General features: G+C 43.7%; 1 protein-coding gene across 2 annotated transcripts in view; it reads right to left on the bottom strand.

Moving 5' to 3' along the window:
- The window catches only part of ADCY2 (adenylate cyclase 2), a 378,996-nt gene that overhangs the window by 355,886 nt on the left and 6,585 nt on the right, over window positions 1-16,525 (bottom strand). For both annotated transcript variants that reach the window (XM_064479397.1, XM_064479401.1), the window contains exon 2: window positions 2,964-3,161. In XM_064479397.1, the coding sequence (XP_064335467.1) occupies window positions 2,964-3,161 (198 nt within the window). The remainder of the gene's footprint in view (window positions 1-2,963; window positions 3,162-16,525) is intronic.

Raw genomic sequence — 16,525 nt, 5'->3', positions numbered from 1 at the left:
GACTCCACCGGGAAGGGACACTGGAGGTTCCACACTGGGTACTTGTTGTGAACACGCCCCTTGGCTGATGTTAATCTGTATTCGTGCTTTGTAAGAAACCATAACCATGAGTCTTACAGCTTTCAAAGAGTTCCGTGGGTCCTTCCAGCAAGTTACTGAACCTCACAGTGGTCCTGGGAACCCCAAACCTGCCCTCGGAGTCAGCAGTGAGGGTGACCCTGTGGGGAATGCTTCCCCATCTGTGCATCTTCTGCCAGTACTGTTAACTGAAGCATCTTCTAATGGAAGCTTTTCCTTGAGCACCTTCCCTTGAGCTCAGTAAACCTACTGCACCTTCTTGAAGGTGAGCATTCATGAAGGGGCCTCCACCTGTACTGTTAATGCCAAAAGGCACCAGGTAGTAAACTTTTGGTTAATATGGCAGAACAAATTCCTCTGAAGTCCCCATACCTGCTGAGAGGGGCAGGAGTAGCCAGGAACATTGGGCAGGATTTCAAACTCCAGTGGGGGAATGAGACCCAAAGTGGTCCTCTTCCGGCCAGAGGTGTGAGCAGACCCACAGCATGAGGCAGACACCCTGCACCCGCCCCCAATTTAGAAAGTGCCCCAAAATAGCTGCACCCACCGAACCTGGCTGTGGGCTTCTCGGACCACCAAGCACACACAGCTGTGCTCCTGGAAGTGTGCCCAGGTCACCAGCGGGTCTGGCCACCCCGCCCGCAAGGTCAACAGGGCCGAGGCTCCACCCACAAGCTCGTTCTGGGCCCTGGCAGCGTGACAAAGGCACCTATCATGCAGGGGTGGAGGTGAAAAAATCCCAATTCAACACGAGGCTGGAAACAACAGTGTCAAAGTGCACACGGATAACACACACCAAGACACGCAGCCAACCGAGAGCACCTGAGAAATCGATCTGGAGAAAACGGAAGTAAACTAACTCTGAAATAAATGTGTTTAAGATGCTGAGAGAGATTTTTACAAGCAGGCAGATAGCAGCAATAAAGCCAAAGTGTACGTTATAAAACCCAAAGATAGATAAAAATAGAGCAAGTGGACACACACACACACACACGTTCAACAACAAATCTGGAAATGAAAAAATACAGCCATCCACCCGTGAGAGCGCCAGGTGCCTGCTGCTGGTGGAGAACTCTCGGAGGTGTGAAGACGCAGCAGTGGACCGAGAGGCACTCACATCCTGCCCAGAAGGGGGTTATATTCCAGCAGGGAAGACAGCCGACCGACAAAGAGAAGGGTGCGTGACACGCTCTGCGGCGCTGCAGACCATTGTAAGTGCTACAGGAAAACAAGAAAGGTGGGGTATCGCCCCGTGGAGCGCCTGGCCATCTGGAAAGGATGCTCTGAGAAGGGGCTTAGTGAGGTTACTGAGGGTAACACTGGCATTTTTACCGAACAGGACAGATTCTGTAATTCGGATGGAAAGGCAAGCTCAGAGGAATCTGGACAAAGGAAGACAGAAGAACAAGAAAGGGATACCTGCCCTGGGTGATAGTGAGGCTGCTTATAAAGCTTCGTCACTAGAACCAGGTGGCCTTGGTGCTAGGAGAGACCCCTGGGTCCATGTCACAGACCAGCAAGGATGCTCTTAACCAGGTTCCTGTTTCTGCTCCACATGCACTGGCGTGAAGGTGGAGGGACCACGGACGCGTGTGTCATGGGAGCCAGGTGAGGCCAGGGCACGTGAAGAAGGGAGATGGGCGCAGAGCCAGGGAAGGAGCCGGCCAGAGCATGGCGTCCCCAGACCCACAAGGGGCCTGAATGGGGGATTCAGGAGGAGACGGGCCAGGGGAGCTTCTGTGAGCACTGGGGGCTCTCCAGGGAGCTGTCCACTAACATAGCATCCTTTAGGGCCAGAGAGACCAACTGAGTTCACTCAGTCCAGCCTCTCCCTTTGCAGAAGAAACCAAGATCCAAAAGAGGATGATGGCTTGGCCGAGGTCACGAGACAGAACGTGCTGGAAACCTCACCCTTGGGCTCACCCAGGGCCCTCTCCAGCTCAGGCACAGCAGTAGTGCTTTGTCCCTTGCCCTGGCACTCGAACCCTTTTATGCCTTCCCATCTCGAATCTCTCTTCTCCCATGGCCTCCACAATAATTTGCCCTCCCTAGTACTTGTCCCCTAATGACTCCTGCATCCCTCTGAGGTCCCTGTGCCTCTCCTACTCAGGTTCCTGAGTCCCCGCCAACCCAGGGCCAGCCTTCTCGGTGCTCAGGTTACTGTCTCCCTGGATGGCCAGGAACCTCAGGGCTTCAATTACAAGCTTGAAACTAGTAACTTGTTTATCTCTATCTGCAGCCCAGAGCTGTGCTCTGGACAATGCGCCATTTTACCCAGCAGTCAGCAGGATTCGCACACGCGGCAGCAGCGCAAGGGGGAAAGCCACACTCTCGGAAAGACCACACTCTCTGAAAGATCTCACATCCTCCAGATGCAGACCTTTTCTAAGCCAAGAGCCCCCCCAGGTTCAACATGAAGAACCGTGGGTTTGCCTATCGATACGACGTAACCATGCTGACACAGAATCAGCATCGCAGAAGTCTGTCTGGAAGAAGGAAGATCCAGGATCTAAGAAATAGTTCAAGAGCAACCAGACTTTGAGAGTTAGAGGCACAAAGTCAGGCTCCAACCCCAGCAGGATTCCAGAATAATGGGAAACTCAGGGACTGGAGGAGAATGGAGCTTCCAAAACGAGGTGCGGGAGGAAACACAGACTGAGCCGTGACACAAGGGACGAGGTGAGCCTGGCAGCGCCCTGACTTCCAGCAGGTCTGACGAGTCAAAGCGGGCACCGAGTGGCATCACCGTGGGGGCACCGCTAAGAGGCTATGACACGAGACTCTTCTCAGCTGTAGGTCTGCTCTTTACAGTTTAGGACCAAGTTGACAGAACTTAGTTATGTCGCAAATCAGAAAAAAACATAAAAAGCATCTGAACACCTTACCTGGTCCCAGGGAGAGACGGTGCCTCCGAAACACATGAACAAGTACCCCATGGCCACAAGACAAATCCATATCACCAACGAGAAAAGCCGGAGCAGCTTCTTAAACACTGACTCGATGCAGACGAGGATGAATATCGCAAAGAAAATTGCCAGGGCAGTTGGAACTGTTATTAAAAATGCCACATGGTCTTCAACTTCCTAAGGAGAGAAAAAAGTATTGCAAAGGTATAATTTAGAAAGACCATGATACCAATGATTTGTTATCAAAATGTTATCAACATTAATCAGCATCAAAATGTATCAGGTTTTACAAGTTATTTCAGAAGCAGAACATTCTGACCTCACACCACTCAGAATGGCCATCATTAAAAAGTCTACAAATAATCATTGCTGGAAAGGGTGTGGAGAAAACGGAACCCTCCTACACTGTTGGTGGGAATGTAGTTTGGTGCAGCTACTGTGGAAAACAGTATGGAAATTCCTTTAAAAACTAAAAATAGAGTTACCATATGATCCAGCAATCCCACTCCTGGGCATATATCCAGAGAAAACACTAATTTGAAAAGATACATGCACCTCAGTGGTCATAGCAGCACTATTTACAATAACCAAGACATGGAAACAACCTAAATGTCCACCAACAGATGACTGGATAAAGAATATTCCATTCACAATGGAGTATTACTCAGCCATAAAAAATGAAATAATGCCATTTGCAGACCTAGAGATTATCTTAGCGAAGTAAATCAGAGAAGGACAAATACCATATTATATCACTTGTATGTGGAATCTAAAAATGATATAAATGAACTTATTTACAAGACAGAAATAGACTCACAGACATAGAAAGCAGACTTATGGTTACCGATGGGGAAAGTGATGGGGGAGGGATAAATTAGGAGTCTGGGATTAACAGATACACACCACTACATATAAAATAGATAAATAGCAAGGACCTACTGTATAGCACAGGGAACTATATTCAATATCTTGTAATAACCTATAATGAAAAAGAATCTCAAAAAGAATATATATATAACCGAATCACTTCACTGTACACCTGAAACTAACACAACATTATAAATCAAGTATACTTCAATTAAAAAAGTAGAACAGTTTGAACTTCTGAAAATGTGTTTCTTATTAACCATTTTTTTCTATATAAATAGCCCAGTACTGGATATTTAAATTATGAAAAACAGCTATGCCATATTTTCTCTGATAAATGGAGAAATGGATTTTATTCAAAAGTGGACACAAGAGCACATAATACAAGGATAAACCAAGACAACCAACTTCACCGCCTGAACCAGAGGACCAGAGATGCCCAAACTTAGAGAATTAAGTCTTCCAAATGGATCCAAAATACTTTATTTTTAAAAACCTAAAAACTATCTCAGTCACTAAAGTGAGGAGCTTTCATTTTAATGCATGGCAATTAATGTTTTAACAGGATCATAGGTTAATAGAAAGGGGTCGGAAAGGACTAAATAGAGAAGACGAGGGAGCAGGAGATACTTGGAAGAATGTGCCATTTTGCTGGTTTCCTTCCCACCTCTCCTGGGCTCCAGCAGTGAAAAGAAAATGGGCATTTATTACTGGCCTCTTACTAATGCATTTTTTTAAAATCCACATTTGCACACTAACGCTGCTTTTCTATTTCTCTCTGTCTAGCCACACTCCTCCCAAAAGACACACTATTACGATTCTGCACAATTTCACACAATGTAATGGACATCATGCCTCCTCTGATTACACAAGCCTGGCTTTAGGCTTCAGCCTCTCCAAACATGATGCTGAAATCTTGCTCTGAACATCATGTGCTACGGGATGGAACCCAGTTTCAGATCTTCAATCATCACCCAATATGTTGAGTTAGTGAAACATTCAAAGGAGTTTCAATCAAAAAACCCATCTGGCTGGGACCCTAAGAACTTCAACTGAGGTTTTAGAATATTTAAAGTTATAGCAACACTGGGGACTTATGGGGCCGCTTTTTCAAATACCAGAGCCCAGGGGAGCCCTCACCTTCTCGATGGTACAGGATTTACTCTGTGCAATGAGCAGCTCCCAGTTCACACTGGGGATGGTCCCATTCATATATCAGGCCACCAACCACACGGAGAGGGGGAGCAAAGCAGATCAGCCAAGCAGCCACAGGGACCCCAGGATAACAAGGAGAAAAACCAGGCACCCTCAGTGCCTTCACCTCCTTCTCTCCCACAATTTTATGTCACGTGGTACCTGGGGGAAAAGAGCAGCACCAACCACAGCAAACACTACCATATATATATTCTTGTGCTGAGCACTCAAGTGTATCATGCTCTTGAACACTTACAACAACCCTGCGGGGGTTACCAGTGTTCACACTACTCTACAGGTGAGAAAACAGAGGCACGGGGAATGGAAAGGAGTTCCTGAGGTTGTGGAGCTGATGGGAAGAGGACCAGGACTCCAGCCCAGGATCCGATCGGATGGGGGAGTTGGTGCTGCCAACACCGCGTGCTCCACCCTCTGCTTGTGCAGAGACAGCGGCTACCCCACGTGGGGCCAGTCCCGGAGCACAGGAAGGGTCTGTTTTCAGAGCAGCCAGAAGATAAGAGGATCAAACATGATGTCCTCATCCCCCCGTCCACTGCTATTTCTGTCCAGGATGAGGTGCCTTGATGCACTCTGACCCTCGGACACCTGTCCCAGTCACTGCAAAAGGGGACCAGATCCCCCCAGGCTGCGGCCCTCCCCATCACACGGGCTCCACATCCACAAACCAAGGTCCGCAGGGACACGACAGTGTGTCTTCTGAAGATGTCAAATTTGAGACCACGATCTCTACACACGTGGAGCCCTGAAAGCTGATTTTATTTTAAGCCTCCCCAAATGAACTTAACTTAACTGAGCTGCGGACAGAAAGCTAACCAGGAAATAACCAGGACAGCTGCCTTCCTAGTGTGACTTTTCACTTATTTCATTAACCCAACAGGAGAGAAACAATCACTGACCTCACTGGCTCTGATTTCCCCAGAAAGGTTGAAAATGGTGTGAAAATGGGCCTGACCGTCAAGTGAAAACTCGTGGCTAAAGGAACGGAAGACAGCGCCTGCGAGTTCCTCCAGGAAAGGGGAAAGCAAGCCGCCCGCAGGAGGTCTCCCTGTACGTCTCCCTTAGAAGGCCCAGCTGTCAACAAGACAGAGACCCAATGTGCTGCCGTGCTGGGCACGTTCTATAATGAGACCCTATGTGGGTTTGGTTCTAAATATTGGAGCCTCTCACTTTTTTTTTTTTATATCACAGTCTCGATCACTGAGAAGTGCCTGGTCGGGCTGCAGGGTGACCTTCCCACTAGGCACAGTGGACACCGTGCCTGAGTCCCACACTATTTTTAGGGGCCCACAAAAGTGTTTTCATCTCTTTCAAAATCAGAACAACAAAAACCCAAGCTTTTAGACTCAAAGGTTACAGGCATCTTCATGCTAACACAGTGTAAACTATAATCGTGAATATACTTTTAGGGAGGAAGGGGCAGACAAAGGCCCCTCAGCCCTAACGTGACCTTAGGGGGCTGGCGTCCTGGCCTGCTCACCGGACGGGACAACCCCAGGTCCAGCCCACACACCAGAGGACAACCTCCAGCTTCAAGCATGTCTCCCCACCTGGGTGGAGGGGCCAGGTTCCCAGGTGGCCAACAGCTGAAGACAGCCAGCCACGGCTCATGAGGCTAGTAGCCCTGACCACTGCAAAGCCTGAGCCCCCGGAAGAAGTGGGGGCTCTTCTAGAAAAAGAACAGCCAATCATTTATTCTGCCTCTGCCTTTTGAACTCCTAACTCCCAACAGCTTTTCATATGGATGCCTCCACTACACAGAATCTTTTATAAGGGTGTCAAGGAAAAAACAGTAGAGTATTCATAAAAGATTGTATAAGCTTATAAACTGCATTCTTTCTTAGCCCCGTGTCTGCATCATGTGTTTTTCTTAAGGCTCAGTAACTGAAACAGCAGAAGGCCCTCAGCCCTTGAATTACAAGGTCTCCTCCTCCATCACTCCGGTCCCAGTGGACAGGAAGTTGAATGAAGCCACAACGGCTCACCCCGTGGGGCTGCTGTCTCAGGAGCTAGATGGGTTTCAAGCAAGTAGAGTAGCTGAAAATAAAGTGAACTAAAACAGTGAAACATCATCAACCTAAATTAAATGTTTATGTATCCCAACCCCTCCTCCCTTCATGGGAGGAAAAAAATTACCATATTAAGCAAACTAATTGAAATGTACTAAAATGCCTTTATTAGTACTAAAATGTACTAAAATGCCCTTAAAACACATCTTTTAAAAGGTTTAAAAAATTACCATACAATGCAAACTAAATAAAATGTACCAAAATGCCTTTAAAGGGGAGCTCAGGAGCAGAGCATTATCACTGTAATGATAATGGCTTCCTGTCCCCCTCCTGGAATGTTTCATCCTCTCCTTGTCAATGCATTTTCAAGTAATTTGCGATGGCTTCTAATTGCCAGGCCTATTAAACACCCATCGCTTTTATTTATTCTGTGACAACTGCTTTGTTTCTTGTAGGCTTTTCCCAGAGCCAGAGATTATCTCTACTTTCATTCTTTTCCACGTGCATTTGCCATTTTTTGTTAAACAGTACTATTTTTCTTTTAGATGGTAAAGGACAGACTAATGCAAAAAAAAAAAAAAAACAACTTCTTTTCTATAAAAAGAGTATTTTAGTGAAGTGCTTTGAAGTCCGACAGATTGAAGGCAGAAATCCATTTCCATCACGTGCTGTGACTCGGGGTGAGCCCTGGGCCCCCCTAAGCCCGTTTCCTCACATCAGCAGCAGCACAGACGCCGTGTGGCTGGTGGGGCTGAGAGCATCCCGGCACAGCATAAATGACAGACATGATTATCGTGATGACCATCGCTCCCTCTTTCCTTAAATCTCATTACTTTTCCACCAAGTCTAGCCTGACTATTATTCATTGAAATGACGTCTACTTTGAATTCTAAACAATTATATACTTTATCACCACAAATTCTTTTGAAGGGTTGTCACTGGGCAAAAAGAAATCAGCCTTTAGCTGATACATTTGACTGTAGATGTATATGTACAGACACGTATTTTAATTCATTTGTGCTAGTGTGTGTACGTGATACATAATAGAAAATGTATTTTTTATTCATTTCCACATATATGGGCATACTCCATTTTACCATAAGGTGCGAAAGGAATAAAAAAACCCTAAATAAAATATTCTATAAAACCCTGATGAAATAAATCCAAGATGATCTCAATTAATGGAGAGATAGCCCATGTACATAAACAGGAAGACAATATTGTCAAGATGTCAGTTCTCTTTCAATTAATCTATAGAGTCGATGCAGTCCCAGTTGAAATCACAGCAAGTTAATTTTATAGATACCAACACACTGATTCTGAAGCTTACGTGCAGAGGCAGAAGTCCCAGAACAGCCAACACAATGAAGGGGAAGAACAGAGTTGCAGGGCCGACACTACCCGACTTCAAGACTCAGTGCAAAGCTCCAGTTGTCAAGGTGGGGCGGGGTTACAGGGGCAGAGACAAACAGATCAGTGGGATGCACAGACCCCCGCTACTGGAGTCAGCTGCTACTTGACAAAGGAGCAAAGACAACTCCATGCAGAAAGGACAGAACAAAGACACAGATATCCACATGCAAAATATGAACCTAGATGCATACTTAACATCGTTCACAAAAATCAACTCAAAATGCATCACAGATCTCAATGTAAAATGCAAAGTAATTCTGAGAAAGTCTGGAAGCCTTCCCATGAGCACACTTGTGTTGTACAGTAAAAGTGATGCCCAGAGGGAACCTGGGCTTTTCACTAGTTGAGCTGAATTGTTCTCTTGTCAATTTGGTTTCACTGGGAGTCACATTTCTTAGAACCCCTTTCCCTCTCCGGCTCTTGGTTAGAGTTGAATAGAAGAGGAATTTGTGCCAGAATTGGGGAGTGAAAGGGGGGCAGGTCCTCACCAGGATCCCCTTCTCTGAATACTCCCAGGTGAGAGCTGGCCCCCCCAGGTGCTTGCCTAGGATTTGGGAGGTGGAAACCCAGCAGCCCTCAGGAAGGGCCGTCTGCGGGCTTGCATGTGGTTGAGACACACCTGGAGGCACCTGGAAAGACCCAGCCCGCCCTGGCTCCCCGCTGCTCCACACACAGCACTCTGACCCAGCAGCCAGGACCAGCTCCCCGCTATGTATCTCCCTGTGATGCCCCACAAAGGCCACAGCCTCTCAGGAACTTCCTGAACAGGCTCTTCCGCAGGTGCACATGCTCTGCTCCTTGGATGTCCCTGAAAGCCCCAACTGGCTAGCAACTCCTCTGCAGATCGCAATGCTCCCTGCTGGTGCCAAGCTGGATATTACAAAAGGAGGCTGAAAACTCATAAATTCAGGATCCCACTTCAGAAATTAGCAAAAGAACTAAAGAAACCCAAAGAAAGCAGAAAGAAGGTGGGGTAGTCAGGGACTTTCCAAAATATCTCTAATTTCCTTCTTCTGGGTTCCTTCCAGGAGCATTTCCTGACCTCCTTTGAAGTTACAAGGAGCCATGCTTTGGCCGATAAAATGTGAACAGAAGTAAAATGTTTCTCCCCTGGGCAGAGGCATGTAAATGCCAGTGTGAGGCCACGGGGCAGTTTCATTCTGTGGTACAATGATTACAAAAGCACGTGTCATGAGGGGTCCTCCTACAGTCCAGCTCTCCAAGTAACTGAGATGAGCAGAACCTCCCTCCTGGTCTGCTCTGGCCAGGACGTGTACGCAAGAAATAAACCTCTGGTGTGGGAGCCAAATTTGAGGGTTGTTTATTAACCCATCACAACCTATAACACTCTCACTGATATAAAAATTGGTACCTGCGCTGCCCTAACAAAACCTGAAATTCATGGCGTTGATGGCTGCTCGGTGGCAGGTGCAGCAAGCAAACTATTATCAGAGACTGAAAAAAGGCCACCCAAGTCACGCAATGGTCCAACATTTGGTCAAAATATCTTCTTGTCTTGGAAGGCAAAAGATGCCCTAATAGAACTGCAAGTTTAGAGCAGGGCTCAGCAAACTTCTCTCGGAAGAGCCAGATCAGAAATATTTCAGGCTTCACTGGCCACATGGTCTCTGTCACACTGTTAACTCTGCTGCTGTCTCTTAACCCAAACATAGGTCACATGCACATGAATGGTCAACTATATTCCAGTATAACTTTATTTGAAAACATAGGCAGCAGGTCAGATTTGGTCTCAGGCTTGAGTCTGTGGGCACCTACAGACCATCAAACACCAGGTTACAAGTGTGGGTTTGCTGACTGCACTTGTTATGGTGTGACAAGAAAAATGCAAGATCAGAAAGTAACTGATTGGTTATAAGGAGGAAGGACAGGGAAGCAGAATTGTATGGGTTTGTCAAACTGGAAGAGGAAAATGCTTCTCAGTCTCAATGGGTAAGTGACACAACCTGGGTCTGGAGTGATTTAAACTCAACCATGTAGGGGAAAAAAATCAAACCTATTATTGAAAACAAAATGGATTAAGGTGCCTCAGAGTAAAGAAGCCCAACAGAGTATGGTGCCAGTGAATTCTTTCAGCTGAACAAAGCGCGCAGGGAAAAGAGAACCAGAAAGAGGGTTTCCCAAATAAGCTCAAAGCACACACAGACTGAGAGACAGAGAAGGAGAGAGATGGGGTGAGAAGGCAGAGAAACACAGCAAATCAAAGAAGTACATCTTGAGAAGAACTACGACCATGACCGTTGACACCTGGAGATGACTAAAATCAAACAGAGGAGAAATCAAAGAAGTTTTGAAAGATTTGTGTTTCTAAAAGAAATGCCAACCTGAACTTCGGCTGTTCTAGACTTAATTTGAAGTTCTCTATCTATGGCAGGAAATAGGTTGAGAAAACTGCTCAGTCCCCTGTAAGGAAATACACCCCAGTACTCAATCCAGATGTGGTCTAAAGGATGTCCAATAAGGAAGAATCATCCAAACGTAGGGCTCAGATGTCACAGAAAGTAACAGACAAGGGGACTGCTTCTGGGACAAGAGTCTGGGTCTGGTGAAGAAGCAATCCCCATCTCAGGGCCAGGGACCCTCAGACTGTCCACCCCGGGGGATTTATAACTGCTGTGAACCAGAGACAACGTGGGCCATTCCTACCTTGGCATAGTGGGAGAGCTCTGTGTGGTTATCCTCTGTATATTGGGTGGCTGAGTGGATGGTTGATAACAAGCCTTTTTAGTGCACAGGTCTCCAGATCAAGAGAAACCACATTCAGACTTTACATGAAACAACGGCTCAGCATTTCCTTTGAACAAACGAGTGCCCTTCATTCAGAGATCCTAGACTGTGAACTTTCTGCCAGTCGTGGATGGGACTTTTGGATTGTCTCTCCTGAGAAAGGATATATGTATTTGCTTAAGGAAAGAGTTGACTAAATATTTGGTGACCAGGGAGGTAGGCTATAGTAGTAACTGGAGCTGTTAAATATTCTAGTTCACCTCTCGATACGGTTTGGTCAGCCAAGCTGGCTGCACCAACCCCCTTCCCTGCATCCATGTCCTCGGGTAACTCTCTCCTACACTGACTCTGGCCCCGGCCATGTGACTCTCTTTGGCCAATCTGACAACAGATGCATGATACAAAGACATGAAAATACTCGGGTATTTCTTGCCCTCTTGCCCTCTTCCTCACTGACCTTTAAAACCCTACATGCAAAGTACCTCAGGCTAATCTGCTAAGTGGGTGGGGACATGTGACTCTGTCACCTCTTCCAACAGCCACAGCTGACAGCCTGCCAACTGGCCACACATAAGAATGAGGATACCTTAGATGATCCAGTTACCAGCTGACCTACCAGCTGACCACACAGACATGAGACAGACCAGCAAACATCAACTGAATAGCCAAGTCAGAAGAACCAAGAACTGTAAGCTAACTAAAAGGGTTGTTACTCCAATCAGTTCCATTTGGGGGCAGTTTGTTACACAGAACAAGCTAACTGATACATCCTCCTTCCAGGCATACGAAAGCTTGGCATGCCTAAATAAGGTACTGTGGTAAACTGTATTTTCCACAACTGGGGCCCACAACACATCCCATTCCAAATGCAACTAGCATTCCTCTCCTCCAGTGAGGTTCTACGTCCCCTTCAGTTGAACCTGGGCAGACCTTTGTGACCATGGTTGAACTGATGTCATCTGACTTCAGAGACAGGATTATAAGAATGCCATCCATGCAATACCATTTTGTTCTCATAGGATGATCATTCTTGGAATCCAGCTACTATACTGTGAAGAAGTCAAGTAACCATTTGGAGAGGCCATGTGAAGGTGTCCCAGTCAACAGTCTCAACTGAATCTCAGCTACCAGCCAGCAGTGACCACCAGACACATAAGTGAGCAAGCCGGCAAGGATGCCAGCTCTCAGCCTTCAAGCCATCTCGGCTGACACATGGAGCAGGGATGAGCTGCCCCTGCCAATCCTGCCCAAATTGCTGATTCAAGAGGAAAAGAAATGATCCTTATGTCTTCAGTCACTAAGACTTATGGGGTTTTTGGTGCAGCAACAGGTAACTGGAATACTTAACTCTGGTCAATGAAAAATGAATGAAAGTGATATGTCACTTCCACGTGGAAGATGTCAACTGCCAGATAGTGTGAAGCAATCTTATGTTCCCTGGAAAACTGAGGAAGGAAGGATGCTGTGGGGATGCAGCTTCCTTCATTCTAAATCTCTGAGTGACTGACATGAGAGCGCTCCTCTGCTGACTCACATTTACTGTGCAGGTTGAACAAAATATAAACCCTCATTGTGTTAAGCTACTAAGATTTTGGAGTTGTTTGTTCCCATAGCATAATCTAATATGTTCTATTTGACACAGGAGACAACAAAGAACAAATTTTTTAAAAAATAGAAAACAAAAATGCAACAGAGAGGACCAGAAAAGACAATGGATGGTTCTTGAAAAAGTTAAGACAAAACAGACATCTAAGGAGATTAAGTAAGGAAAAAAGGAAAGAATCCAAAAATGATACTATAAATAAAACCCAAAGATACAGTATATGTAAAGTATAAAAATGAGAATAGTATTATCAAATATCTGCCATTAAACTTGAGAATGTGGATGAAATTCAGAAATTCCTAGAAAAGTCTTATTGAAACTGATTCAAGAAATAAAATTAGAAACTCTGTAATCCCATTACTATCAAAGATATGGAAGCAAAAATTTTAAAAAATCTCTCTACGAAGAAAGCAACAAGCCCATGTGGTTTTCCAGGCAAATTCTATCAACTCTTTCTAACATAGTGAAAACTTTTAGAAAACTAAGAATGAAAGCATACTCCCTGACTTATTTTATAAGATCAGCAAAACTGGTGAAAAAGAAAAATGACAGTTTGATAAAGAAATATTCCAAACTCATTTCAACAAGATATTTGCAAAAATCTTAAACAAAATGTTAGTACTTCGCATCCAACATTTTATAAAATCATAGAAACTGTACTTATCTCAGGAATATAAAAACTGTTTAATAATAGAAATTATTCATTACACTGACATTAAAAAACAACAAAAAAGCCTACGATTATCTAAATTTGGTAAAACTCAACACTCAATCACATTTAAACTTTTTTGTAAATTAGAACAAAAGGGAATCTCGAAGGATATCTATAAAAAGCTAATACTAACGCCATACTAAATGGATAAACTATATGAAAAATTCATTATATTTAAAATTAGGAAAAAGGCAAGGTACCCACAATCACCAGTTCTGTCAATAGCATATTAGAGCTCCTAGCCACCACAACACTATAAGAAAAAGAAATGAAAGGTCTTAGTATTGGAAAAAAGAAAATAAAACTCTCATTATTTGCAAATGATCTGATTGTCTATACAGGAAACCTGAAAGAATCTGCATTTCAGTTACTAGTATAAAAAGGCTATGAAAATAAGTTGTGTGAATATAAAATAATATCCAAAATTCAATTATATTATTTTACATCAGCAACAAAATAGTAGAAATCATAATTTTTAAAACACCATTTATAGTAAATAATAAGATACAAAATATCTTTTTGTGTTAAGGAGTAAGAACAGCCCACAGAAAATTTAAAACATTACTGAAGCACATAAATGAATGGAGAGATGGCCCATGTTCATGGATAGAAAAACTTAATACAAAATATTAATTGTCAAGAATGAATCAATAGATTCAATGTAACACCAACAAAATCCCACTTGAGTTTTTTCATACTGAGGTTAAAATAAGTTGATTTGTAAAGTTTATATGGAAGAACAAAAGGTCAAGAATAACTCAGAAACCTTAATTTAAAGAGTTGACTGTTACTTGTCTTTCCCAATATAAGTACTTATTATAAAGCTTTAGTAATTATATTCTGTGCATGGCTGTGAGTGTGTGTGTGTGTGTGTGTGTGTTATTAAAAAAAGAACAAAACTTAACCAATGGAGCAGAATAGATACCCATAACAAACCACTCATGCGGAATTTCAATATAACAGATGTGGGGAAAGAAGTAACTAAAATGGACCAGAAAGAAAAAAGATCTATCTACAAAACAGAAACAGACTCACACACATAGTAAACAAACTTATAGTTACCAAGGGGAAAGGGGGTGGGAAGGAAGTTTGAGCTTTGCAAATATTCACTACCATATATAAAATAGATAAAAAAAAAAAAAACAAATTTCTTCTGTATAGCACAGGGAACTATATTCAGTAACTTGCAGTAACCTATAATGAAAAAGAAGATGAAAACAAATATATGTATGACTGAAACATTATGCTGTACACCAGAAACTGACACATTATAACTGACTATACTTCAATTAAAAAAATAAAATAAAATAAAATGGATCAGTAAAAATTGATTCTCCACAAGAAAAAAATAATAAAATATGTACTTCAATCACTACCTCATACCACATATGTATCATATGATATAAACAGAATATGTATGATAAAATTTACAAAAAGAAAAGCAAGAGAATGACAAACAAGAAGTGCAAATAAAGTGTACTTCTGAGGGTAGGTGGGGGAACGGGAGGGTTTTCCATCGGACTGGGTTCATGGGTGTTTATTTTAGTATAAACAAATAAAAAACCAAACAGATATCAATGAGGACTGTGCACAAGAATCAAAGATTCAGCAAATTAATCAAATGATAAATCCCATCCTGTGCACCTCAAGTTCAACTCCGAAGGACATGGATGCTGTATGTTTGAATTAACCACAAGTCAATGAGAGGAAAGGATTAGACATGAGGTCGACCGTATGTCTGAACTATGTTAACATTTCCTCATTACTTCCTTCATTTGAATTCACCTGATCTCTTTATCCTCTTAATTTCTAACATCAAATAGTTCTTACTGGTTCTAGTAATGCACCAGTCTGAATTTTGCTTTCCTTTATAATATCCACAGATCACTAGTAGCTTGAAATCTTGTTTTCCCATTTTTATATAGCTTAAAAAATAATACAGTATATTTAAAATACACACAATAATTCGGCCTTTGGGGTAAACATGTAGGAACGAAAGCCAGCTCCTGTGAGCTCTGGCTTGTCCTGGCTGTGATACTCCAACATCACTATGGCTGAGGGATGGGAAAGGACACTGGTGGAAATGGATCGAGGTTCTAATTTCAAAACCTTGCAGTCAGTGGTCCCATCACCATAGTGCTGATCCAGCCTCTTCCACACCAGGAACCTTCTGTAGGGTGGTAACGCTAGAGATAGGATTCTCTCGGACAACCATAACCATCTCGAGAAATCTCAGGAATTTCAATGTTCTACAAAAAAACTATTGTACTTTCTGTGTGTATGTTTCAATTGCGATAAATTATTCATTCAACAGATTTTAACTGAGCTAATAATTGAGACTCCATTTCAAGCACCAAGTTTTCAAAAAGTGACTTGGTTCGACGCTGAGATACAACTGGCCTTATGCACCCCTAACAGCCGTGACCCAGGTCTCTACCCTGGTTCTGTCTCGGCGCTGTTGTTCTGGAGCTCTGCGCAGAGTCAGAAAACTAGATGGCAAAACTGCTCACGTGGTTTTGCAGGCTGAGCCTCGTGCTACTCTGTCCACCACTCTCTCTCACCTGAGGCTGGCTTCTGGGGATGGAAGTGTAAGCCCAAGTGAAAGAGGGAGCAAAAGTGATCACCTGTCACATTGCCGGCGATTAACTGAGCTAATGAAGTCTTCCTCTAAACCTCTCCTCTGTTTCCTTCCTTGGGATTTTTACCACATCCTTATACAAAGAGGACACTGACGCAACATCAGTGAAGTCATAATTTGGTCAAACGGCTCAAACACAAGGGCTGACTCAACAATCCTTTTCTCTCCTCCCAAATGCACCTAGTGGCTGCAAACCAGAGATGTGTGTCAATTTCCTACTTTGATATTACGAAATCATCTGGTAAATAGCATCTTATTACTACTCCTCCTGATTTTACATAATATTACCCAAAGCTAGTAAAATTCAGAATTATGAAGGTCAATATGAGTGCCAATCTGGCA

Source organism: Camelus dromedarius, chromosome 3, assembly GCF_036321535.1.
Source record: "Camelus dromedarius isolate mCamDro1 chromosome 3, mCamDro1.pat, whole genome shotgun sequence".
NCBI lineage: Eukaryota > Metazoa > Chordata > Mammalia > Artiodactyla > Camelidae > Camelus > Camelus dromedarius.
Note: the sequence above shows the minus strand (reverse complement) of the source record. Positions and strands in the feature narration are given on the sequence as shown.